The 26,439-nt window shown below is 37.8% G+C and overlaps 2 protein-coding genes and 1 long non-coding RNA gene across 3 annotated transcripts; all 3 read right to left on the minus strand.

The window, feature by feature from the left end:
- On the minus strand, positions 1–3,459 carry LOC113046660 (chromobox protein homolog 8-like). The gene is made up of 5 exons (XM_026207537.1): positions 3,317–3,459; positions 3,118–3,161; positions 2,659–2,724; positions 2,486–2,552; positions 1–2,305 (listed from the first exon to the last, which is right to left on the minus strand). Exons 1-5 carry the CDS (start codon positions 3,383–3,385, stop codon positions 1,574–1,576), a joined length of 978 nt encoding a protein of 325 aa, XP_026063322.1. The 5' UTR covers positions 3,386–3,459; the 3' UTR covers positions 1–1,573.
- Positions 3,460–6,282: 2,823 nt separating this feature from the next.
- On the minus strand, positions 6,283–10,825 carry cbx4 (chromobox homolog 4 (Pc class homolog, Drosophila)). Its single transcript, XM_026207538.1, has 5 exons — positions 10,500–10,825; positions 10,362–10,405; positions 9,993–10,058; positions 8,631–8,697; positions 6,283–8,238 (listed from the first exon to the last, which is right to left on the minus strand). Exons 1-5 carry the CDS (start codon positions 10,566–10,568, stop codon positions 6,982–6,984), a joined length of 1,503 nt encoding a protein of 500 aa, XP_026063323.1. The 5' UTR covers positions 10,569–10,825; the 3' UTR covers positions 6,283–6,981.
- Positions 10,826–21,226: 10,401 nt separating this feature from the next.
- Positions 21,227–25,720, minus strand: LOC113046662 (uncharacterized). The gene is made up of 3 exons (XR_003276136.1): positions 25,477–25,720; positions 22,391–22,466; positions 21,227–21,876 (listed from the first exon to the last, which is right to left on the minus strand). It is a non-coding gene; the product is annotated as an uncharacterized LOC113046662 (long non-coding RNA).
- Positions 25,721–26,439: the final 719 nt, after the last annotated feature.

A 26,439-nucleotide genomic window follows, 5' to 3' on the forward strand; every position in this document is an offset into this window, starting at 1 on the left:
GAATTCTTTATGTTTCAGATGTTTATTTTTACATTAGAATTATAAAACACAAAACACAGATAGTCCAAAATTAACCCAATGGAAATATGCAGTACAAACACGGGGAAATTTGACACACTGAGCAGTCTGAACATCTCATTTGAAGCAAAAATCACAGTTTATCAGTGACAGACGGGATCAAAACGATTGATTCATTAATCGATTCAAGTTCATGGCACCACATTTATCCTTTGTAGTTCTGCAATTACTGAAAAATATTGAGAATTTCTGACAGCGGGGTTTGTTTACAGACATTAGGGGCCAGTATGAAATCATTTCTTTCTTTAGAGATCCTTTAAAAATCCAAATACAGAATTTACAAATTGTGCGCTAAGACACTTCTGGCACTGCATGTGACTTATTATTCTTAATTATACGATTTATAAAATTAAACAATTGTAATCTAATAATATTATATAATATTATGTTTATAATATGTTAGATAATAGAAACGAGATTAAAAAGGAGTGAACATCTGAGTTACGACGAATGATTGTTTTTTTGGCCAGCTTGTTTCCACTTTTTACAATTTTTGAATTACAACAGCGTACGAGTCTTTCAGACGATTTCAAATCTTTCAAAATATGCCGACATGCTGTTTAAAATATTATATATCGGTTTATTTTTGTCCGTTTATAAGCACTGTCTGTAATAAAAACCCGATTTATAGGACTTCCGGGTTTTAAAGAACGCGTAAATTAAATTATTTTAAAATGATAGGTTAAAAATAGGTTTTGAATATATTATACATAGCTAGCCTAAATTACACTTTTATTTTCGATGTGATACACATTGTTCTCTCTGCAAAAATACTTAACTCTTAAACAGGTTGACATCATTTCAACTTAATAGGGCTATCATGTTTAATGTATCACTATTTGCAGCAATCAAACACGCTTTCGTTTTTTGAAGGGGGAAAAGGATCGTAAAGCAGCTTCATATTGAAATGTTTAAATCCACATGTTCATCAGAAAAACGAAATATAACGAAATACGAATCTAAACCATAAATGCTTGTGCCTTATACATTTAGGCCTAAAATGAGCCTAAACCGGGTTTGATTACATGTGTAGCTTATTTCCCATCACTCTTTTTAAAGGGTGTGTTTTAATACAGACTACTGTTTGGAGCTTCAAATATAAACAAAATCTAACCAGAAAAATACCATACGCTCATAAAAGAGGTACTAAACAACATGTCCCTTAAAAAGGTGCATTAAGTAATAGCTAATGTGTTAACAGCATCTATACCTACATTCATGATAAAGCTGAAGAAGGCAACCAAAAGAAGGAACCAACAGGTTACACACAATCTGAGAAATACAAAAATAAACTTCATTTTCATAGAAAATGTGAATGGAAATGGAAGCTAAACATAAACTATATATATATAGATTTTTTTTTTTTTTTTTGCATTATGTACATGATTGCAAGACTTGACATTTATAGACTATAAATGATATAGAAATGTATGACGTTTCTAATTTGATTACAATGTTTCATAGACACACATACATACATAAACTAAAAATCACATCATCTGTTTTCTTTGAAGAAACCTTTGTCCGTTGAACTCTCTTTTATGGTGACAGTCAAAGAGTTACTGGTTACGTCAGTAACAACAATTTTCTCCATGTTCTTCAAACAAGGCAGCCAGGACTGATCGGTTTCGTCGACAAAACTCAGAGACAGTTGCTCTCTGGTTTGAGCGGTGGATCGAAATAGACTGTTTTGGGGAGGATGTTTCATCTTGGATTGGTTTATGGCACCACTTGAGCTGTCCTTCCGTCGATGTCCCACAACACCTGGCCCAGGTTTTAAGATGGTGCCACCATGTGTGAATTTGACATCACTTGGCTTCTGAACGAGGCTGGATTCTGCTGGAAACTTTTGGGTTACATGGATGACATCACAGTTCGAGGTCTCTCCTGATCTCTCGGATTTGGAAGGACGATAAGATAACGGTTCATCTGCCTTTCTTTTAACACCTTCAGTGGATGAACCTCCCGGACGCAACTTTGGCTTTGGTCCTCGCTTTTTTGGTGAGCTGGCAAAATCCAGTGTCAGTGGGTCTCGCTCAAAATCCGGTGGACGAACACGAACACTTTCGCCTCTGTTGATGGTGCTTGGTGGGAAAATCGTTGGCACGACTGTCCGCAGTCCCTCACGGGCTCTGGGAGTCACAATCGGTTCAGCTACTGGGAATGACACATGTAAGTCTCGAGACATTTCCCGTCTGAACTCGTAGTTTTTGCCTTTTGCTTTTGCCTATGAATAAAAGGTAAATATAATTAAACAATTTAAACACATGAAACAAATGGTTCCAATGCATTATAGTGCAACAGAATTAAAAATGATAATAAATGCTTTAAAAAGAAAGCCAAGAAAAAGCTCATAGCAAAGAAAAATTAAGCATGCAAGTATGTATAGAACAAAAAAAAAAATCACCTTCATTAAAAATGTTTCTGGTTTAGGTCCCCTCTTTTTTGGACCATACAGCTCTCTCTCGCGCTCTCTGTAGTAAAAAAATTGAGAAAATAATACTTGGAAAAGCTATTTTTAAACGTCAATGAAAAGTAATTTCTCTACCGGAATTACAGAAATAACGAAGAAACGTTTACCTTTCTTCAAATGCAGCGAAAAGACGCTCGTCCAGAATATTCTCCTCTGGTTCCCAGGTGCTGTATCTGCACCAATAAGTGCATGTTCAATTATTCGCCAATCATAACGCCCAACATCATCTCAAAGCACAGTTAATTTACACATTTATTAATAATGCGTGCATTTTTTTTCATCACTTATTTTAAAAGATGTTGTACGTGCCTGTATAATATCGATTAATACATGTAAATACGTTAATATTTTCACATTTAAATGTATACATTTTAAGTTAACATGAATGTTTTTGTTTTGTTTTTATTTCTCTTAAATGTCTCCCTTCACTGGCCTTGTCCGCTAACGCTCGCACGAGCCCCGTTACACAGTCCCCGCTTCAGCCGTGCTAACACTCAGGAGCTCGGGGAGCTCCACACATCTCCTTCCCTCGCAACTACTGCCGATAGCGTGTCATTACCACTCACTTCTGAGACCAGCCTTTCCACTTGACCAGATACTCCATCCGTCCCTGCGGGTATGAGCACAGGGAGACTCAAATTAGCAAGCTAACGCTGCTAGGCTAACCTATCGCATATAAAATGACACTTGAGCGAGCATAAACATATAATCAGGCGACTTTGTAGCAGCGCCGAGGCCCCGACGAGCAGCCGGGTGAGCACTTACTCTCCTGATGCGCCGTTTAATGATGGATTCGGCGGCGAAGACGCGCTCCCCGACGGCGGAGAGCTCCATGTTTACTTCAACCTCAGCTCTCTGCCTCAATAACGCTTGCTGCTGGATAGCCCATAATACTCTATCCGAAGAGACGTCATCACGTTCTAAACTGTTGCCATGGCACCGCGAGTCTACGACGGCGCGGGAGTGTGTGAGTGGAGCTGCACTCGAGGAGGGGGAGGACTCAAACCAGAAGTGTCATTTATCACCGCTGTTTTGGAAACAAATACGTCGTGTTTATTTCACATTCTTGTCCAGAGTAACTGCGGTCACGGCTTTTTACAAGTCCCCTATTCGTCGCATATTTACGGAAATTTAACGGCACTCTTCAGTGCGTCTAGATACGGCATGTTTCTTTTGTTGGCGACGCGTTGCGAGCAGGCTAGATATTGTGAAAAACAGCGTTTTATTTGTTTGTTTATATTTAATAGGACTGAAATCCAGACGCCCAAGCGCTTTCTTTATTTAAAACGCAGTGGAGACCTGCACGAAACGCAAATATGTGCCCGAGTGCCTCCATATTGCTCTCCAAGTCAATGTCATCCTTGACAATTTTAAGTAAAAAAGAAATAACAATAATAACAGAAATTTTAAATTAAATGCAAAAAACGAAATAAATAGTCATAAAAAAATTATAATAAAACACATAAATACATAACAATTGTAGGGCTTGTCATAAATCCACATTATAGCCTATAGACTGATAAATCCAAATTTCTAGACTATATAGGACACGTTTCAATATTTTACAAGCGCGCTCCGAGATCTCTCTGTTTAGACATGAAACTAGTTCGACGAGCTCAAGTGTCGATATATTCGAGCTGCTGCATGGTCATTTTCGCTATAACCTACACCAAAAGACTCTCATAGCTTTCTTAAAGGATTTTAAGATTTTTTAAAGATGATTTATAAATCAGTAGCCACATCCGAAATTGGCTTTAGGCCTATAGCCTATAATATTATATATCATTTTCTTTCTTTTTTTCTTTCTTTAATACATGTAATTAATAATGATAATTATTTTAAAACAAAAACTCGAGTAAGCCGAGTAATAATAATAAAAAAAAGCTAATAATAATTCTTGTAGACTAAATCGTTTCAAATATGACAGTCAAGTCATATAAAAAAATGCTTCTTGTAGCCTACAAAAAAATGTATATATGAAAATACATATGTGGAAGTTTAATAGACTGTCCTCGACAATAAAACGGACATTATCTGCAAACTGATACGATTAATTCGATTTTTGTCCGAATCGTTCGATGGAACGGATAAGAACAAAGTTCCGTCATGTTTTGGATTATTGGTTTATTTGTTCATTCGATGGATTTAAATTAGGCTATCGAAAAAAAAAAATCCTCATTAGTACATATTATTAGAGCTATTATTATTATTGCGATTATTATTATAACCTATAGACTAATTATTATTATTATTTAATTATTATTATTAATTATTATTTGTAGCCTATTATTATTATTATCTACTAAGAAAAACCAATCTCAAACTCGTTTTTATCAAAAAAAAATAAATAAATAAATAAAAAAATAAAATAACTAGGTCTATTATATTATTATTTATGACAAGAGTGACAGAAACTCCGAAAATCCGAAATTAATAATTTAGAATTTATAAAATATTAATAAAATAAAATATATTTTTAATATAAATTCGATTTGTACCATCAAATAATCCAACATTATTTTCAACAGATACAAAAACTGAGATTCATAAAACAGTCAAACTGAAGGCTAAACAAAATTCAATCGTATAAACACGACAAATAAACAACAAAACGGGATAATTGCCGTTAGCTTTATATTGCGACATGTTTAATTATATCTTCAATAATACAGCCTAGTTATTAGTCCCGGTTTTTTTTTTCAACCAGTACAGTTACAGGTATTTTATCTTAAATAACATAAAGATAGAGATTAGGAGGGAAATTATTTTCATTTATTTATTAATGTAATTTTAATATTTAGAATAGTTACCTTGAGCAGATTTTATTTTTCCAAATATCATGTTTATATGGAAACAGGTCAAAAACAGCCTATAATCTAATCTAATCTAATCTAATCTAATATAATATAATATAATATAATGATCCTGTCATGTATCTAATGCTTTGCTGCTATATCTTGTTGGAACGTAATTTGGGGCAGAATTATAATAACACATCTCACAATGGGAGAGCTCTTCATAATATGGATCCAAGGTTATCACTTGACCTAATATCACATATAAATCATAAGAAAGTATGTCAAATGCATGATCTTCTCCAGAACTATGACCTATGTGTAATAACCTAATGCTATTGTAAAACATTAACTTTCCATTTATTTTATACAGGAGGCTAATCAGGGCAGCAGGATGAGGGGTGGCCTTCTGGTCAACATATAAGGCACAGATGTGGAAGCGTTTTATTAACATGCACTGCACCTAGGAGGCAGCATTGCTATATTTCACTTATTTATATGAGCCTCTACTATCAAAGCAAACTATAAACTGGTCAAATATTTTTCTGCTGAAGTCTCTGGAAGCATTAAATCAGGCAAAATGGAAAAAGAAAAAAAGAATGACACATTATAAAACAAATCATTCATGTTTATTATTCAAGTTTAATATTGGTTTGAGAAGCATTTTCAAACTGACAATTCAAAGTTAGCTATGCATAAAACATTATGCATATAAATGCCCTTAACCTTAATGGCATTATTGTGTAATTTGTACATTAGATACTGTACATCTCATTGCGTACCTACAGTACATTATATTAACTGTAAATTGATTCCAATTCATACAAGACCTATAGCATTACACTGTAAGCATCAATCTTACATTTACTTTCCGGACATATATAACAGATTGCATGTTCTGATGATCTCTGACCACAGTCATACTGCTGTTACAGAATTATTCTGCAAGATTAAACGGCCTTTATTGAGTTATTTTAAACTGAATTTATTAACAAGAGATCCAGGAGATGATAAAGTGCAAATAAACTTCTTACAGAGAGGGAACACCACACAGTCCAGTTGTTTATCTAGCATTGCACAGGAAGACCTCACAGGCCAACAGCATCTGGAAATCCAGTCAAGTAAAATAGTTCAGCAAACCTTTTTAAAGGAAAAATCATATACATGTATGATGACACCTTTCCAATTGACTCCAAATGTATAGATCTCAATTATATGTACATCTAAAATTCTGAAATCACCTATATTGGAAGGAAAATTCAACATGTGGTCCAAGATGTGAAAGGTGTGAGTATAAGTGCATTAAACTTAAACTTCCTCTTCAATTCAACCAGTGTGCTTTCTCCAATAGGCCGCTGTGTTTCCTCAGGCAGCATTCAAATTCAAAAGCTTTAGAAGCTATATTACACGCTATACACTTATGGGGTTTTAAATTCAATTTCCACAGCAGCAAAATCTCAACCATCTCAATGTTATGCATTAGAAACCATTCAGCAGGCATCCAAACAAACATATATAGTTTCTTTGCTTAAATGTCTCATGTGTTATCAGGAATGGTTATGATCAGTGCATCTGACACGAGTCAACTTTGAGTTGGTTCAGCTGAACTAATGAGAGTCCAATGTGTTGTAGTCTTTATCCTTGAATGTATTCCTTAAAGGTCACGGTTAAGCAGTTCGTAGTGATATCGGTGATGATAACGTTACCCACAAATGGTTTACCATGGCTGTTTGTTTTCTCCACTTGCGCTGAGCTTCCTGAAACCTTCTCCGCTGTGGGAAACTGCTTAAGAGTTTTGGTTGGACCACAGCTTAAATCAATAGGCTCTTCAGGAATGGGGTCGCTAAAGTCATAACTGTAGGCTCTGCTGGCGAGACTGCGGCTGTAATGCAGGTTCATAGGTTCTCTCTGAGGAGAAGAAAGCACAGTGTTTGGTGCACTGATGCTCCTGGAGCTGAAGAACTGCTTACAGTTTCTCACTTCCTCTTTGGGTTCTGAGAGGTTCCTCTTGCGGTGATTGAGTTTGGTGTCCGGGTGGGCTGGGGCAGCGTTCTCTGCGTTTGGTTGGTCACATAAATCTATCACCATTTGTTCAGTCTCTGAAGGCGTATCTTTTGGAAGTTCTGCCTTTTTGGAGGAGGTTTTGTGAATGCACTCGCTAGACGAAGAAAATGTGCCGGCGTTCTCGACAGAGCCGTTCTCGCGGCCTGCTGAAGTTTCAGCATCAGACAGATTGTCCGTTTTATTCAGTGTAGATTTCTCATTGTGCTCCGCGTCCATTTTGGAAGCATCCTTGTTTTTTACTTTAGATGAATGCACACCTTTGTCCATGTATTTGCTCATTACAATGACAATTCGTCCGTTTTTGTTTTTGTTCTTGATTATTTTCATCTTGCTGCTGATGCCGTTAGGAAGTGCAAACTCTTTGGCGCTCGTCTTGAGTGCCCGCTCCGCTTTGTTCCCATTATCCGGCAGGCTCTTGAGCTCGATGGACAGATCTTTCACTTTACTCAGGCAGCCGGAGTCTTTGTTCCGAATCCACTTCTGATGGAAGGCTGGAGGGAGGTTCCACCCTTTGTTGGAAGGGTCTTGAACCTTGACCTCTTTGGGTCGCGTGAGTGGCGTGTCGTACATCTTGGGGTCCGGCTGGTAGTGATGATGTTTCTTGCTGTTCAGCTGGTAGAAGTGCTTCTTTTTCCCGCTCACGTGCTGTTCGAGGGAGATCTCCCTGCAGCTGGGCTGGTACTGGTGGTGTTTTTTGCTGTTGAGCTGGTAGTGCTGCGGCCGTGAGTGTTGGATCTGGAGGGGCTCCACTTTGGGCTGGTTCTCCTCATCCAATGATGTGTCCTCAAGACCACCCAGGATGCTTGATCTACGGGCAAATGCAGGAAGCTGGAACAAAGAGAGAGAATTTATTGACTTCACAAAAGAACTTAAAGTTCATCAAAGCTAACACATTTAGCTTTACTCTAAAGGTAATAATGGGCTTTAGTATGGGCCTTACTTTGTTTTGAGCATAGATATGCCATTCTAATGAATTTTTTATAGGTAAAACATTGAAACCAACTAAAGCAGTCCATAATGGTCATCATCAAGTACATTAAGATGCACGCAGACAGTAAGGAGCCATTGGCGTACAATTATTGATTCATAATGAAATGGAAGTTTTATCCCAACCATGCACAGAAATAACCTAGGTCATAAATAAGCAATACTTTTACAAAAGATATTGCCAACTTATGCACCAAATGGAAGATAAAAGTGTAATTGGAACAACAAGATACCTGGACAAGGGGGTGTTTGGATTTAGGCCCTCTTTTGCGATATCCCACCATTTGCTCCTGCCTTTCTCTGAAAACGATGCATAAAATAGATATAAATTCACTATTTTCAACACAACACATTGAATATTGTCAAAACCGTTGGGTTTAAGAACAGCTAAAACTGCTAACTGTGTTAAAAAGCTCATTAATCTATTTATGTGCAGCAGAGCCAATATTCTCATTTACTCTTAGAATTAAAGGTTCTTTATTGGCATTGACTGTTCCATGAAGAATCTTTAACATCCACAGAACTTTTGCATTGCACAAAAGCTTCCTTTCTAATAAAGGATTTATACAAATATTTTTTACACTAAGAAAAATGTTTAAGAATTTTCAACAAAAGGTTCTTTGGGAACTAGGAATGGTTCTTCTAAGGCATTTTGTAACTGTTCTTTTTAAGAGTGCAACATTCAGATCACAAGCCACAGTGGATCCCTCTGATCAGCAGGTTACAACACAAAACAGGAGAACAGTGGGTAAAATGACACTCTCACACTTCTAGTGCAATTAAACCAGTGAGAGCAACTCAAGAAACATCTTGCGAAAACTGCGATAATCTAAATGTAACAATTTTTTTTATTCTAGAGATTCTGGAATGCTTTGATACTCATTCGACTTTTATCTTCAGAACAGTGGGCTCAGAGAGGGGTGTGTGAACATCACAAGACCATGGACAAAGCAGATTAGATCATAGACTTGAGTGTAGAGGGGTGTAGAGTCCAGTTGTGAGAGCAGTACGGCTAGTTATGTATTTTTCATATATGAATGTATGACTTTCTTTGATCTAAGCTGTTCCAAAGCATGGTTATTTTCAGTGCTGCCCAAAATAGGGGTTCTCAAACATTTTGACATAAGACAATATTAAATTTTCTTTTTTTTCTGAAATGAGAAATGCCAGTGTATTAAAGTGTGTGTGTATGTGTGTGTGTGTGTGTATATATATATATATACATATATATATATACACACACACACACACACACACACACACACACAGCCCCTTTGGAACTGTAATGGGGCCCCTAGAGGGTTGTGGCCCCCTGGTTTGAGAACCACTGCCCTATAAATGGTAGGAAGAAAATGAAATCTTGTTTAGGTCAATATACAATGGCTCATTCATTTTGTAGGACTAGCACAGGGTAATAACAATGCAGTGTTTCCAAAACTGGATAAAAGGCAAGCATCAAGAGAGTCTTTGTAGCAGTCAGACCTGACCCGTAGGGCTGCCATTAATCTTCAGCTAGACTGTGCAGGGCTTGGCCCCGCCTCCCGTGACCATATTTGGTCATTACCACAAGTTCAGTTATATGTCCTCCATCTCACCTGTTTTGGAAAGCCACAAGAAGGCGCGGGTCGAGGATGTTTTCCTCGGGTTCCCATGTGTTATATCTGTAAAATTGACGAGAGAATATGAAAATGTAATTAACCATATGGTAAATGCACCGCGTGTTGCGATAAAATGTAGCATTTTTACAGATTACCCCGCAAAAAAAAAACACTTTTTTTGCATACAGATAATGTAAACAAATAAATATATGAGGATATTTCATTAAATACAGTACAAATACAAATTCGCTCGCGTAACATTTGTGATGGAATCCGTAAAAAACAGCCCAGCGCGACCGATGTAGGATAGGCTACCGGTTAACTATGCGTCTAAAAATAAGACATATAAACCAATTAAACACTTACTTGGCTGACCATCCTCGCCACTTCACCAGATACTCGATTCTGCCCTGAAAAACGACGAAAATGCATTGGGTACAGAAACAACAAATACATCCTCCGTACCATTTACGGTAACGTTGGTTCTAGTTTGACCAGTTTTACCTTCCGTAGGCGCTTCTTTTCGATGCCCTCCACCGCAAAGACGTGCTCCCCGACGGCAGGTAGATCCATGCCGCTCCGCCGCCCGTTTGAACACAACGAGCCCAATAAGATCTGCTTCACCGCGACGCGCTGTGCCACCGCTGTGGCCCGAGATTAATTTGTCGCTCACCCCTCCTCTTTCCCTCTCTCTCTCGCTCTCTCTCGTATTTGTCTCCACGTTAAGCGGCGGGCACTGGAAAAGCTCTCTGGTGCTGCTACTACACAAAATAGTTCATGCAATAGTGAGCCAAGGCAGGCGCGTGACGTCGGCGCGCGAGGAGGGGGAGGCTGAGAACTGTGCCAAATGCAGAATATAAAGCTCTAGTGTGTGTGTGTCTGTAAACGGTGTTTGCTTGCGGTAATTAAGAACAAGTTGGAAATAAATGTGCATGAATACAGCCTGCTATGGGGCAGTCGTGGCCTAGCGAGTCAGACTTGTAACCCGAAGGTCGCGGGTTCGAGTTTTAGGTCTGACAGGGATTGTATAGGTGGGGGGGAATGTCCAGCACTCTCTCCAGCCTCAATAACACGACTGAGGTGAGACCCTTGAGAAAGCCCCCGAACCCCCAGCTGCTCCCGTGGGGCCGCAGCATTGCTCCGGGTGTGTGTTCACTACGGTGTGCTCTTGGATGGGTGAAATGCAGAGCACAATTCCCACTATACTTGGTCACAAGTCACCTCCTTTTCTTTAAAATCTCAACTAAAAAACATGTTATATCATATTTATCTATATATCTAGCTGTAATGCATTTTTTTCTATTATGTGTTAGAAACAGGTTGTGATTATCTCTCCATCTAAAATGCACTCTTAAAGCAATTCTATTCTATAAAAAAACAATAAAAAAAACCAACAACAAAAAAAAAAACGGTTCATCAAAATTCTCTTTATTTTTTTCCCACGCAAAACGCTCACAGGATAGAGACTTAACATCTATATATACAGCTCTAAACATATACACGACTATTAAAGGCACCAGTACCTAAATTAAGCAGCCGATTACCGCCAGCATAGCCTACATTAAGCCCTTAAAGCTTTAACATCGCTGACAGGAACCACATAGAGAGATAAAACACCTGTGTACATCTCTAAAGCTGTACATCATGTAAAGGAGCTGTTCTATTAAAGGCTCCTCAGTTTAACTCCAGAATGTAAATTAACCACTCGTATACCGCCTTCATAGCTGAGCGCACTGTAATGTTTTCGCTTTTATAGCCTAAAACTGTATGTGAAGCAGAAAGATTAGGCAAACTTTCGCACAGCTGTGAGTTCTAACTCGCATTTCCTAAAACGCAATACATTAATTATCACACCTTTATCTTTATGATTATCACCAGCGAATACAGTTCAGCAGCTAGAGGGTTAAAACGAGGTTGCCGCGTCAACAGTCAAGATAATCTCCATATATGGGCATGAAAAAGAAAGCGCAAATATATCTGGTTCTTGTGGTTTATTGCTTTCATTACATGCACACTTAAATGTTCACACAAAAACACAATGTGTCACACATTATATGGATGAAAAGTGTGTTTTGATGAAGAGAAAATGATCGTCGCGCTGCATTTCTCCTCAGAGCAACACACCCTGCTGCAGTAGAAACAGACAGTATAGGCTAGAAAATGGTTGAATATGTTAACGACGGAGATTGGTGGGTCCACACCTGCTTTCACATGAATATCTATGAAATGTAGTTGAATTTCACATTTTCATAATATAGCCTATAGGTTAAAATTTAACCATATAAAATCACCTCACCTCATGTGTTTAGCCCAGTAAAAGATGAAGGCTATTAGAAAATAAATCAGTAACCTCCGTTGCAATGCCACATTCAATATTCATTTAATCAACAGCATGCAGTAGTTAAAATGAGTATTTAACATTTCCAGCAGCCTACTGCAGCAGAATCAGAAACACTTTAGGAGATGCACGCTTTTATCTAACAATTTAGCCCAGATTCAATCTGAAAACATTATTTCAGATAGGCCTATTGATGTTCAATTTCATACAAGATGGACCAGCATTATTTTGTGTTGTTATGGTCCTCACATCTGAACATGTTATAGCTTATTATTTGCAGTAAAGTATAGTATTCAAAAAGCAATGCAAATTTGCATATCTGGATAAGAAGTATTTATGAAAAAGTACACCATGCAACAATATCCAGATGACCGATTCCATTGTGATTCTTATATAAATAGACACTTTGCAATATAGCCACAGGTGCTCATGAACTGCCACATTTGAAAAGATGAAAAATAAGACACAATAAAAGAGTTTTACTGGAGTCTACTGTACCATGTAGAACCTTTAACATCCATAGAACGTTTTCCACTAGACAAAGGGTTCTTTATATTATTAAAATGATCTTTATATCCAGAAAACAAATATGTCTTTTAAGAACGGTGCACTGAAAACATCTTTTGGAAACCTGTTCGAAAAACACCCTTTTTGAACCTTTATTTCTAAGATAGGTGGAGCTTTTCAAGGTAGGGACCGAGAAAGTTGTTCCTCATGGTTAAACAGCACTTGTTTCACAAAATTAAATTATTTTCATACATCTCATGTCAAAGAACCCAAAGGCAAAGGGACAATACCAATGAGGTGGATGCAATATTCCTGACAATATATTTATACTGCACAATAAGAAGTAAACTCTTAAACAAATTCAGTAGCTACATCCAAGTGCAAAGGAATTCCAGACACAGCTCATGATAATGACAATGACCTTAACCATTTCAAGTGGGCACTGGTTGACTGGGTGGAAACCTCTCTAGGAGATCTTAAACTGTGATTGTTGCAGAGCTTTTCCATGTATGGAAACTCATTCACCGAACACCCAAAATAGGGGTTCCACATATTGAGTGCCAGGCACCAAAGTGCTAAAGAAAGAAAGGGATTGAGAGCGAGAGTGAGAGAGAGCAGTGTGTGCCAGACTATAAGTGTAGCCTCCTTTGCCCAACCAAGCGTCACATTTATCCCACTATAAAGGGTCATGGATGAGGACTGGTCGAGGACTGGAAGGGGTATTAGAAAATGTTAAGAGGGGCCTACAGGCAGTCCATCTCAGCTCAGGGAGCTCATTAAATCCCAGCATCCCAATGATCTGATATCAAACCAGCATGCAATATGACAGAAAATACATTTCTGAAGAAGTTACATGAGCTTTATTTACAAGAGCTCTTAAAAATGGCGCTATGTTCAATGATTATCGAGATTTTCCGCAAAACATGCCTTAAGAAAGAAATGTGATTACAGCAAAGAGTCATTTCCAATTTATTCGTCATAGCTGCAAAGCCCTTCGCATGCAGTCAGAATGCAAGTAATTTGCGCCCATCGCTGCGAGCTTCAACTTCCATTATTTTTCAATTATTACAAGATTGGTCAGATAAAATAGAGTGTCTCTGTTAATTTTCTGTCTTTTTTCATTTATTGAGACGCTCTGTCTATGTCATTGTCATGCATGTCGCTGGAAGGAGTGTCTGCTCATCAGAAAGCACCACGGCACGCCGCTCCTCTACCCCCAGAGCACATGAAGGGGGTTGGGATTGTCGGCTGAAGGGGGAGGGGGTCCAAAACAGACAGAGGAGTCCCCCAGGGTGCAGAGGGATCCGGCAGGACTGCGGTGGCTGACCTGTCAATACTATATCATGCAATGAGCCATGCTCTCTCCTCCATCCATCTACACTTTGGTCTAAAATACTGTATACTGTCAGTAAAGATATATAAAGTGGTAGGACAGCTGAATATGTGCCGCTATAGTGGGCATCAAAGCTGCTGAGTGGCAATTTAATTCTGATTCAGCAAATGGTTAAAATAGATACTGATAGTTCACTGAATGTAAAAGGAATCAAATGTATTTTGGACCCAAGCGTTCTTCAAAATGTCTTCTCTTGTGTTTCACAGAAGAAAGAAATGCAGGTTTGTAATGAAATGAAGTAAATAAATAATGACAGAATTTTTGGGGGGCTGAACTACACTCTTAAAAATAAAGGTTACAAAAGAGTGTTTTTTTCCAGGGTGATGCAAATGAAGAACCATCCAAACAAACATTGAATGAACTGTGCTTAAAAATAAAAAACAAATTCCAGTATGTAAAACATTTTAATAATCAGAAGAACCTTTTTCCACTATAAAGAACTTTTGTGCAATGCTAGATGAAGTGCTCTTCATGGATTCACGTTGCCTTAGATGTTTGTCCTGAAAATAATGAAATGCATGCAACTAAACCATTTCGCATCTATTAGAAATAGCGAACATTTTCAGGTTACCAGTTCGTTTCAGAAGAAGAACAACCTCTCAAACACTCCTCTGGTTTGTCAAGATCTCTCAATATGATCTCAAACATCTGTCAGCAGGATCTCACTAGACCCATCCATTCATTTCGCAGCTCTCCACCCTTACGGCATGTCAATGATTGTCTCCATTGCACACTGAATTCTCCTTAGGAATTTCTGGAGGAAGCTCAAAGGAAAAGTTGACACATAAATAAAACATAAGTGAGATCTCCATTAAGTCTTTTGCAACCTCTGAGCAATAAAATGTTCCCCTGGGCAGTATCATGCAAATCTAGACTGGCGCATGTGTTTAAGTGTGGAGTTGGCTTCGCCCTTATTTTCCGCCCCTCTCGGGAAAGACAATCTGACTGTTTTCCTTGCATTTTAATTTGGATTTCCCTGGCAGCGGAGCTCAAGGTATCCTCCATCCATCTCAGCCTTGGTCTCAGGGTCACTGCAGCTATTTCACGCAGCAACCTTGAGGTCTTGGTGGCTGATAACCATTGAGCTGGTGTTACAGCGTAGCGCATTCACTTGGGCAGATGAAACCAATCACATACATAATAAAATGACAATCGTGGATGTGCCAGGGAAGATGATGGAGCATATTAAAAAAAGAATATCTTGAACAAACGGTGATAGGATAAATGGACAATGCAATGCAGTTTAGTGTGGTGCTCTATCTATATGGAAATGCAGGCGTGTAAGACTCTGCCAGGGAATGTCGAGCGGCCCACACTGGTGATTGGGGGGGGGGGTGTTTGTTTCAAATTGTGATTTAAAAGATACAATCACACGGAATTACAATGAAGACTGTGGAATTGTCAGGAAAGAATAAAATGTTCTCCTTTTAAACAAATTACAAATGGTTTAATTTTAAAATGGCATTCACATGTGCGCAAAAAAATAAATAAAAAAATAGTACAATTGCACACAAATACGAAGAATAGATATCTCCAGCTCTGTGAAGTTGCTTGCTGCTTGGCAACACCAAACACTAGACTAAAACACTAAAAGTAGTGTTTTAGCTGGAAGCAATGGACTGAAGTTAAAAACATCTTGTTAGTGGATTGGTTTCTTACAAACATGCAGCTTTTGTCTTCACAAGATGTTAACTGGTGGATTGGAGTTGTGTTTTACTTGTGGATTATTGTGATGTTTTTATCAGCTGTATGGAATCTCATTCTGACGGCACCCATTCACTGCAGAGGATCTATTGATGAACAAGTGATGTAAAGTTGAGCTTCTTCAAATCTGTTTTATGATACGATGTATGATGTTAGATATCTCCAAATCTGATTTTTAACAGATTTTCATTTTACTTTAAATGTGATGCATATTTGTCACTCGTACATAAATGAAGCAGATAAGATTTCTACAATAGAAATAGAAATGATTCAAATACACAATAACTAGATGTACTGTATATATTTATCATCAATAAATCCACTCTTTTAATCTTATAAATGAATTGCAATTGAAAGTGTTTTCACAATGGACAGATTTTTTTTAATGCATTAAAATTAATGCAAAAATTAAATTTGCAAATAAATCTTACCTGCTTCATTTATGTATGACGTTTGTTAAGTTTGTTTTAAAATTATATAATTCAATTTTATATGCAATTCAAATACATAATTCTTAAATGTAAGTCTTTTTTAATGAACAGTTACACTACTGAACACCTTGACATGCATATTAATTAAACACTTTTTTGATTAGACTATAGCATCCAAAAATAACACTATCACATGTTATATTGGCTGTAATTCCCTCTGCACATTTAATAGATTTGCCTGAGCACATCTGATGGTTATTTAAAGAGAAAGCCATGGATTTTTCATCCCCATTGAAGAGAATGGTAAATCAATAAGCTTGTATTCAAATCATCCAGAGGGTGAGGTGTATAAAAGAAAACAAAGGTAAAAACAGGAGAGATATTTATTTTCTGTAAAATAGATGCCTTGTGATGTTGTGATGTAATATTATCCAGCACAAATTTCCTGTATGCGAGTTACTTGCTAAATTGCAATGACCATCACAATAGCTGCCGGCCATAAATCAATATGAGACTGAAGTTGTTTACAAGCACAGCTCAATTACCGCATGGATGCCGCTGGATAACATGGATGGAGGTGTTTTGGTTTGCTGTGTTTGTTCTTACAATGAATTCCTTCTGCTGGCAGGCCTTTGACATCAGACTCAGAGAGCCGCACTTCTGGTTCTCCAGTTCTCTTTTATTCTCTGTGCATCAAACACAATATATGGATTCTGGTGGATTTCATGTTTTTCAAGAAGGTGCTTGTTGAGGGAGCGTTTGTTTTGATACAATGGTTGCTATTGTTTTTATAATTAATGAGGTATGCTAAGACTATATATATAGACTATATATTTGCAACACAGTATTATCAGTAGTTCTTTCCCCCTTGGCACTGTTTTGGGCCATGTGAATTCACTGCTGTGGTATAAGATACACACAGTGAAGCAGAATAAGCCGATGTTTATAAACCCCTCACACATGAGTTTGTCTTGCTCTTCCTGGAGCTGGGAGCAGTAGGACACACGCTCACACACAGATCAGCACTGACGCAGGTACGCAGAGCGCTGAAACAAAGGCTTTGTTCTGACCTCTATCCCCTACAGCCTGTCACAGCATCCAGCCACAGGAGTCCTTCAGCCCTCTCCTGCTCCTCTGCTGGGGTTTCACAAATCTCTGCCACGCAAAAACAATCAGGACTGCAGAGCTGAGGCTCCCCCATGAGAGGAAGGAAACCTGTGCTGGAATACACTACAGAAACCTTCCCTAAATGAACACATTTGCATCTGTCTGTCTTCATTTCTGTCTATCTATCTATCTATCTATCTATCTATCTATCTATCTATCTATCTATCTATCTATCTATCTATCTATCTATCTTTTATCTGAATAAACACTGAAAATATTTATTCTATATACTACACCACTTGTGTGCATGCTATTTTTTGAAAGCATAAATAGTGCAGATTATTTAATGTGGATTTAAAATACATGACATTTTCAGCTGCATGCAGATTTGTACAATCTGTTATTTCCACTGCATTTAGACAGAAAATGAAGCAAAACAGAGCAGTCATAATTAGCATGCAGCACTGTTGAAGCAAGTCGAATTAATGTCCTCCGTATTAGATAAAGAGAAATATTGCTATTGATCAAGAAGAGCAAAACAGGCCTCTTATTGATTCATTTTGACACCGCAACCATGTGCAGTCAATATAAAATTACAGTATAATTTGAAAGTGAATGAATTTTTGCACTTTTAAACTGTGCTTTTCATTTAACCATTAGTTTTCAACCACGTTTTTAATGTCACAACTGCTTTCGGAAAGAAACGCCTGGACATTTCTGTGAATTTAAACGTCACCAAGGTGCAGCTGATGACTAAGAAGTCTGAACACACACCCAATGGAAAGAAAAACACACACGAAGATGAAATCAGTGGCTCTCGCAGCTTCTCTCAGCAGCCACGTGTTCCCGTCTTATTAAAATGCATAAGAGCAAATGAGATTTGGGAAGCTGCTGAAAGATGCTGCGTATAATCCACTTCTCTCCATTTCGCAGCGGAAAGGGTTTTGACGTAGCATTGATGTGCTCAGCCGCACCTCTGACTCATTAATATTCATTGATGATGTTTCTCCCGCTGCGAGTGGCGGATATTGTGATTATGAAGATTTGGCTGTGTGAGCTGAGGGTGGGCTCTGGAATTCGAGGGCTGGGGGTGTCATGGGTGTTCATTATCTATCCTTCGGGAGATGAGTCACATACACTCGTGAACCTCGTGACTCACCGAAGCCTCTGATCCTGCTCACATCAACAGCAGCACAATCCTCCCAAACTTCAAACAAAAGGACGACACATGTTTGAAAGAGCTACTTGAGGCGTTCCTGCAGAATTGTGCCCTTCTTCTGCATGTTGACGATGAACGCTCATTTACATTTATTCATTTTGCACATGTTTTTTTTTTCCCGACTTACAAATGAGGAAAAACACATGCATATTATCATGAAGGAGACAACATTAGCAGTGCCAGAATTCAAAACGTCTTTCATAAACCAGAATAAGTCTGTGTAACTGGACAAAGTCAGTGAATTATATTAAGTTAAGTCATTGAATTTGATCTCTTTTTCAGGAAAAAAATGAATTGTATCTATATATATATATATATATATATATATATATATATATATATATATATATATATATATATATATATATATATAAATGTATACACACACACACACACACATACACACACACACAATTTGTGGTCTAAGCTTGATATTAAATACATAAATACATGCTGTGCATGTGCCAGTGTTTTTAGCTGAAGAAATGACTGTTTGTGCTGTTATTCCCAGGGTATGTTATTATGTTCCGCACACTCCTGTACTCTCTTACACAAACATACATTAATATGAAACAAATGCAAGAGGGCAGCAGCTGCCAAACAGCTGCATGTAGGGGGTCAGCTGTCCACCGCACAACTCTCCGTCCACACAGAGGTGGATCCAAACCACAGGTGCATCACTCTACCAAAGACAAAACCTGAAAATAAAAACACCTTCAATATATACAGAGGCCACCAAAAGCACTTGTCACATGAAAATGTCTGATTGTATTAGATCTTGCAAATTTTAGTTTCAGTTCACCTGGTCTTTGAGTTTTAGGTGATCCTGAAGAGCTTGATCAGCTGGTTCAGGTGTGTTCGATTAGGCTTGTAACTGTGTGTCAGATAATTGCTGGGGTTTGACGATAAGCTCATACTGTCCAGAATGAAGGAAAAGTCTTTGTTTCTTGCAGTAGAACAGTTAATATGGTTAGCTACAAATATGGTTACACTGAGAAAAAAAAGGCACAAATCTATATTAACTGGTTTTGTTCAAGTCCAAAATATTATTTAATGTTACTGAGCCAAATGATATGGAATAATTTATACCAAAAATATTTTTATGGGTTAAATCAGCCAGAAATAGCTATTTTACTCTTGTGGGACAACTTGAACTTGAGGGGTTTTATAGTTAAGTAAAACTACAAACATGTTGGTTACATGTTAATAATCGTAAACTGAAATAAAATATACAAGAGTTAGTTGCAAAGTCAACATTCCTCATTCTTATTGTTTAACTACTAAAATAACTAAAACATATTAAAACTTTCATAAAACCTACCTAACCCCCCCCCCCCCCCCCCCCCAAAAAAAAAAATCACTAATACAAATGACAAAATACACAATAATCTTGCCCAGAAATTACCTAAAATTTAAATATTTAAAAGAATCTTAATGATACTAAAATAACATACAGTATCTTGAGGAAAACTAACTTCATACATACTAAAAATGACCAAAACAATAAAAGCAAAAGTGAAGAAAATGTAAGTTTCTGCAGCTTTTGATGCCACTTGTTTTGAATGTTTTGTCACTGACTGCAATAACATTCAGACATTTCTTTGGGGTCACTGGACAACACATTCCTATGCCTCATAATTATAGGGTTTGTGCTTTCAAAAGTCGCCGTCACTGTCATTTGTTTTCTTTTAACACAACATCGAGACTGCAAGCTATCGTGCCCCTATTCTACCCTTGAAAATAGCCATCCCCAGTCACACACACACACACACACACACAGTCGCATTCGCATGCTAATGCTGCTTTAATCTGAGCTCTCTAATAGACCACCATGGCAACAGAGATACAGCACTAATGAGGAAGAGGTACAGGTTAATGGCATCAGCGACTCTCTCTCTTCCTCACACACCGTATAAACATCAAACCTCCTTATAACACACATCATGCGTTAAGAGAAGATGCTCTTAAGAGCCATGCGAAGTGTTAATAGGTCTGTCAGTCTCACCTTGTCACTGTGTGTTTGACACTACAGCGGGCCTGACGCTCATTTACAAGCGAATCAAAACCATTAGGCTAATACGTGATTTAGCGAGACTCTCATTTAAGACGGTCAGTGAGGGAATACTCATCTGCACACACACGCACACGTGCAAACATTGCTGTGGGCTGTTATCAACATGCCCTTGAGCGGAGAATGTAAAGTGACGTGTGTTTCCCGCTTTCTGTCCATCCAAAACCTGCTCTTTACAAGCAACAGACTTGTGTACCAGAATATAAATTACATCTGTTTTATATACTGTGTGTGTCTGTAAACACATTTCATTTATACCCAAATAAAGTTAATTTCATTTTAATTTATGTATTTAATTTACAGTTTTGGAATCATGACCCCACCCCTACCCCCCATTTAAAAAAAACAGATTTCTATATTAACATATTTTACAATATAATTTATTCACGTGATGACAAATTCATGTTAAAATTACATTTTAAGAAGAATTAAAATAAAAAAAATAAAAAAACAATGGGAATTTAAATGGTCATTTTGCAGTGTACTTTTGCAGCCTCAGTGAGCATAAGAGACATTACAAAGATTTAAAAATCTTTAAATATTCATAACAACAGCGTGCATTAATATTTATGAAATGAAAAGGCTCTCATTTCTTTTAAATGCAGTACAGCATGCCACTTTAGGAACTTGAAATGTCTTGAATCACGACCATGTTACAATGCATAACTACAAATAACAACAATAATAATAATAATAATGTGGTCTGATGTCCAACCATTCAGACGTATTAATGTTTGGAGAAAACATTGTTTTATGTGATGATCTGAGCAGTCTCCTCGTGGGAATCATTACTCCTGCTAATTGCTTTTCAAGGCTGTATAATGGCCAAAGAAACATTTCATGAGACCAGGTGCACACAATGTTCCTGTAAAACATCCTAAACCCTCCAGACAGCGTTCCAAAAGACTGGAAACAGAGAATGTCCCTGCTCTGTGACAACTTTTGGTCACTGGCAGCCCTGTAATGAGGTCACGGCTCAGCATGCTGGGATAGCAGCGTCCCTTCGCATCCTCCTTTGATGATCAGAGACGAGGTCCAGGTGTTGGCGTCCCACTCGCCGCATCTGTTTAGTTGTGGTTGCGAATGGCAACGCTGGCTTGTGCTCTGAAGGCTAGGACATAGAGATGAAAGAGGAAAGAGAATGAAGCAGGGAAAACCATGAATGAATGAGCTATCTATCTATCTATGTGATAATGATACTTTTTAAGATGTCATTGTTCAAACAAATGCAACAAATTATTCTTCCAATGTATTATTCTAGTCGTACACTCTTAAAAATAAAGGTGCTTCATGATGCACTTTTTCTGATTGGTTCCAAAAAGAACCTTTAACATCTGAAGAACCTTTCTGTTTGACAAAAGGTTCTTTGTGGCAAAAGAAGGTTCTGCAGATCACAGAAAAATAAGAAAGAGATGGTTCTTTAAAGAACCTTTGACTGAATGGTTCTTCGTGGAAGCATAAATGGTTCTTCTATGGCATCGCTTGTAGAACCCTTTGAATCGCATGAAGAATGTATATTAATTATTATGACTGTAACCAATTAATTTTTTTAGCAAAAGAGAGAAAGTAAAAAAAGAAGAAGAAGAAAATCCTTTAACATGGTCAAAATAATTCAACTGAAATACCTGCGTGACATGGTCTATTAAATGTTGAAAATGAAGCAGACTAATCACACGAGGAAGGTCTCTGGAGACGGCAGAGCTGAAAAACAATGGAACAAGTGCTGGGGAGGGCGGCCATGTGTGCTCAGCTGTTTGTGATGTGGCAACAATTGCTTTTCTCAGCTTCATTTCAGAAACCACAAATCGTTCTCTAGGCTTTGGACAATCTGTTCTTCCAAGACTGTTTTCACAACATGAAGCGAGTGTCATTCATCAGATCTCACAAGTACATTTTTTCCAACATATGGGGCTTTTCGAGAAAAATCAACTATTCTGACTCTACATAATACACATGCTGAACCAACAATATCCCATTTACTGTTGTCCAAGTTAGAGCGTATTTCTAGAAAGTTACAGATTACAGTTTCTGATGTTGCAAATTTACACTTGGATAAGAGCATTTCAATCAGGCTAAAAGTGAAAACACATCCTCTTTTACTGTACAGTATCTAATCCAGTGTTGGAATGAGCACACCAAACCCGAATCAGTTTCACACCCAGAGAGTGTAAAACACACTAATCCTATGAATACTGTACTGCTGCTGGAGGAAATGAAACAGATGACAAGAAAAGGCATGAACTGCAGTCAACTCTTTTTTTTTTTTGTTGCATGCATTATTCACTTTTGCTGCGTCATGGAAAGAACGACAGGTTTTCGCTGGGTCTCATTTCAGAATTCAGCTCCCTGGAGAGAGCATGTGAACAATGATTTTCAGTAGAAGAACAGTAATCAGCCGTGGAAAGCTTAGAGACAAATATGTGCAGGTTTAACAATGTTTTGAGTAAGCTGAATCTGAAACTGGAACAATCAAAACATTAACGCTCTGCCAAGATCATCGCATTCTCCTCTGAAGAGCTCATCCAGCAACTCTGAACTCGATCCTCAATCGGTCAGTCAGCAGACTTATTTGTCTGATTAGAGGACATGCTGCATGCTGTCCTCTGTCCTAAACACATCATCTCTATAAAGGAAACAGTAGTAATAGAAACACGTGACATTGAATTACATACAATGCATTATATGTACAGTGGCCTGAAATGTATTTGGACTCTTAAAATATCTGATTGTCAGTGCATTAAATATATATAAAAAATGTGTCAGCTTCCCCAACACCGTTTTTATCAATTGAAGCCTAAGTAGAAATTTATAGTAAAACTGATTAATTTATTCTAAATACAATTATAATTCATAAAATTCGTCAGTTTGTCTGAACGAACTGATTCACTAGAATAAGTTGGACTTTCCATCGTTAAAGAGAGAGGAACGTTTAAAAGGGTCATATGATGCGATTTTAAATTTTTCCTTTCTCTTTGGAGTGTTACAAGCTCTTGGATCATGAAGAAGATCTGTAAAGTTGCAAAGACTAAAGTCTCAAATCAAAAGAGATATTCTTTATAAAAGTTAACACTCATCCACGCCCCCTTAAAACGGCTTGTTCCCACATCTCTACATCACTATGTGGGAATATTTGCATAACGCTGCCCAGATGTTCATGCAAAGAAAGAAGGTATACATTTAATTTTTGTTGCAGTTAGAGTTGTCTCTGCTTCATCATGCCTGGAGCTGATCCATGCTGGTCGCTCAGGAAATACATCAGCTTTGTACTGTGGCTTTCACCATGGACGCAGCGGCATACAGCCCGGGGTCGTCACATGTAGTTACCGCAAGACCAAGGTATGCTCCTTCGTAGAATCAGCCGGGAGCACCATTCTCTCAACGTTCTCTCTCCGTTCCCTCGAAGCGAAACGACTTTGTTTGGCCTTCCAAAAGAAAACACGACTAGAAATCATGTTTATATCACGTTTTTAATGGGTTTTATGTTTTTTTTCTCGTCGCACTGGCCGGACAGGGCTTCACAAAATGTTAAGGGGCCGAACATTTCCGTCACACGCTTGAGGTATTCGGCCAATCACAAGGCGCTGGATAGCTGGCCAATCACAGCACACCTCGCTTTTCAGAGAGATGAGATTTGTGAAAATTGATGCTTTTCAGAAGGCGGGGCATAGAGAAGAATCAATAATGCACAGAATATGGAAAATAATGTGTTTTTTTTTTTTTTTACCTTAAACGCATAAACACATTTCATTACACCAAATAATGTTTTTTTTTTTTGCAGCATCATATGACCCCTTTAAGACAAACTGATTCAATAGAATGAATCAGACTTCCAGAGCTTTTTTCAGAGCGAGAGAAGTAAATGATTTACTAGATTAAATTAGATCTGCCATGAAAGAGAAAGAAACATTTTGGACGAACTGATTTACTAGATCGTTTACAGCGAATCTATTACTGATTTTCCAATGCTACATAAAGAGAGAGAGAGAATCGTTTAGGACGCGACTTACTGGAAATGTTCAAACCTTCAGGCATTACATTAAACAGAATAAAACTATTTATGACTAACCGATTCACTTTAGGCTTTCCAGCGCTTCTGAGAGTCGGAGCGAAACCGAATCACGATAATGATTCACATTTTCCAGCACAATAGCTACAAGATGAGAACCGTTCCATCAAATGGATTTCGCATCCATTAGCTGTTTTAAATTCACTGTAAACCACGGCTTCTTGGGGGGTTATTGCTTTTATAAAATGGTTATTCCATATAAGTAGTAAGGTTGCCGAACAACACACAGTCATAAACAAAGGTGTATGTTTGTAGAATTTACAACAGATTCGAACACGGCTCAACCAATCAGAATCGGAACTATTTGTTTCATGATAATTTTGAACCTTTTTTTAGCACTTAATCACATAGAACGAGAGCCGTTTGGGAAGAACCGATTCAGTAAAATAATTCGAACTTCCCAGTGATGCAAACAAGCAAGAAAGAGTCGTTTAGGACTAAACACATTTGTTTTAATCGTTGAAAGTAGTAGTTTGTCAGTACACAACGTGTTTTAAATGTATAATCTATATGCTACTTTTTGTCAGCTATTATTACTGAATAAACTGTTTTTTTTTTTTGTTTCACAATACAGCTGATGTGAGCCCTCAGGTGCATCACGCGGTGAATGCCAGCTCATCCAGTGTTTCAAATGACTCACTTTACCTCAGATTCCCACTGTATCAACCCCCACAGAAACCTACAGTCACGCTCACGTCTCTCTCAAGGTGTTTCCATCACCCTGCTCTTTGTTAGATTCACGAGCGGTCGGGATCCTGTCCGTCATGGCGGGATTTCAGAGTCGTTCCCGACAGAGGAGGGATAGGGTGACTCCGAGTGGGGGTATTTTTCCGACAGAAAGGATTCCCTGAGTGAGGCTCTGATTACGGTGAACCCCCGTCACGAGGACAGATGATTATGACAGAATCACGTCAATGCAGTTTGTGTAGGCTATAAACAGTGGGAAGCATATGACTCAAACAGCTCGAGTAGGCTGCCATCATTGAAGCATTATACCACGCAAAGACTTAGAAAGAAAATTACTGTATGTATAGCCGATACTTTCTGTTCTGTGCTGTTCATTTTCCACTGACATCATATTTAAATTCACAGTGACTTTCACATCTTTGTGACATCATAGATAATTTTGGCAAAATGTTTGAATTTTTTTTTTTCTTTGCAATATTTCATTTTCTGAACCTACATTTGAAACTCAGAATATAGCAGGCTTGACATAAAATTCTATTTAAAAAATAAAATAAAAATTGTCCTTGGCTATTAACATTTGTTTCAGATATATGAGGGCGATTTATTAAAATTCACACAGAAACTGAGATATTCATTCTAAAACTATGTTGTCTGGGTTGAAATAAATGCCTTAAGAATAAATAGCCTATAAAGTCAGTTTGCGAGACTTGGTGTTAATAGTTTAAGAATTTCCATGGAAAAATTAGTATTTGTGATGTACTTTAGGAATGACAAAATCAGCAGTAACCTTTTCACATTAAATTATTAGTAAACATCATTTTCTGAGAAATACCAATTCAGAGTTCCAGTGAAGTCAAAATTTAAGACACAAACTTCCTGTTTTTCATGCATTATTTGGAGTAGAACTGAAAAAGAAGATCA

This window comes from Carassius auratus, chromosome 28, assembly GCF_003368295.1.
Source record: "Carassius auratus strain Wakin chromosome 28, ASM336829v1, whole genome shotgun sequence".
Taxonomy (NCBI): domain Eukaryota; kingdom Metazoa; phylum Chordata; class Actinopteri; order Cypriniformes; family Cyprinidae; genus Carassius; species Carassius auratus.

Excerpts from the sequence above, each read along its gene's own strand:
- LOC113046660 (XM_026207537.1), bottom strand. The coding sequence starts at position 3,385 with ATGGAGCTCTCCGCCGTCGGGGAGCGCGTCTTCGCCGCCGAATCCATC. Across the intron at positions 2,725-3,117 it reads TGGAAAGGCTGGTCTCAGAA|ATACAGCACCTGGGAACCAG; the intron begins GTGAGTGGTAAT and ends TTATTGGTGCAG. Across the intron at positions 2,306-2,485 it reads CAGAAACATTTTTAATGAAG|GCAAAAGCAAAAGGCAAAAA; the intron begins GTGATTTTTTTT and ends TTTTATTCATAG.
- cbx4 (XM_026207538.1), bottom strand. The coding sequence starts at position 10,568 with ATGGATCTACCTGCCGTCGGGGAGCACGTCTTTGCGGTGGAGGGCATC. Across the intron at positions 10,059-10,361 it reads TGGCGAGGATGGTCAGCCAA|ATATAACACATGGGAACCCG; the intron begins GTAAGTGTTTAA and ends TCAATTTTACAG. Across the intron at positions 8,239-8,630 it reads CCAAACACCCCCTTGTCCAG|CTTCCTGCATTTGCCCGTAG; the intron begins GTATCTTGTTGT and ends TCTTTGTTCCAG.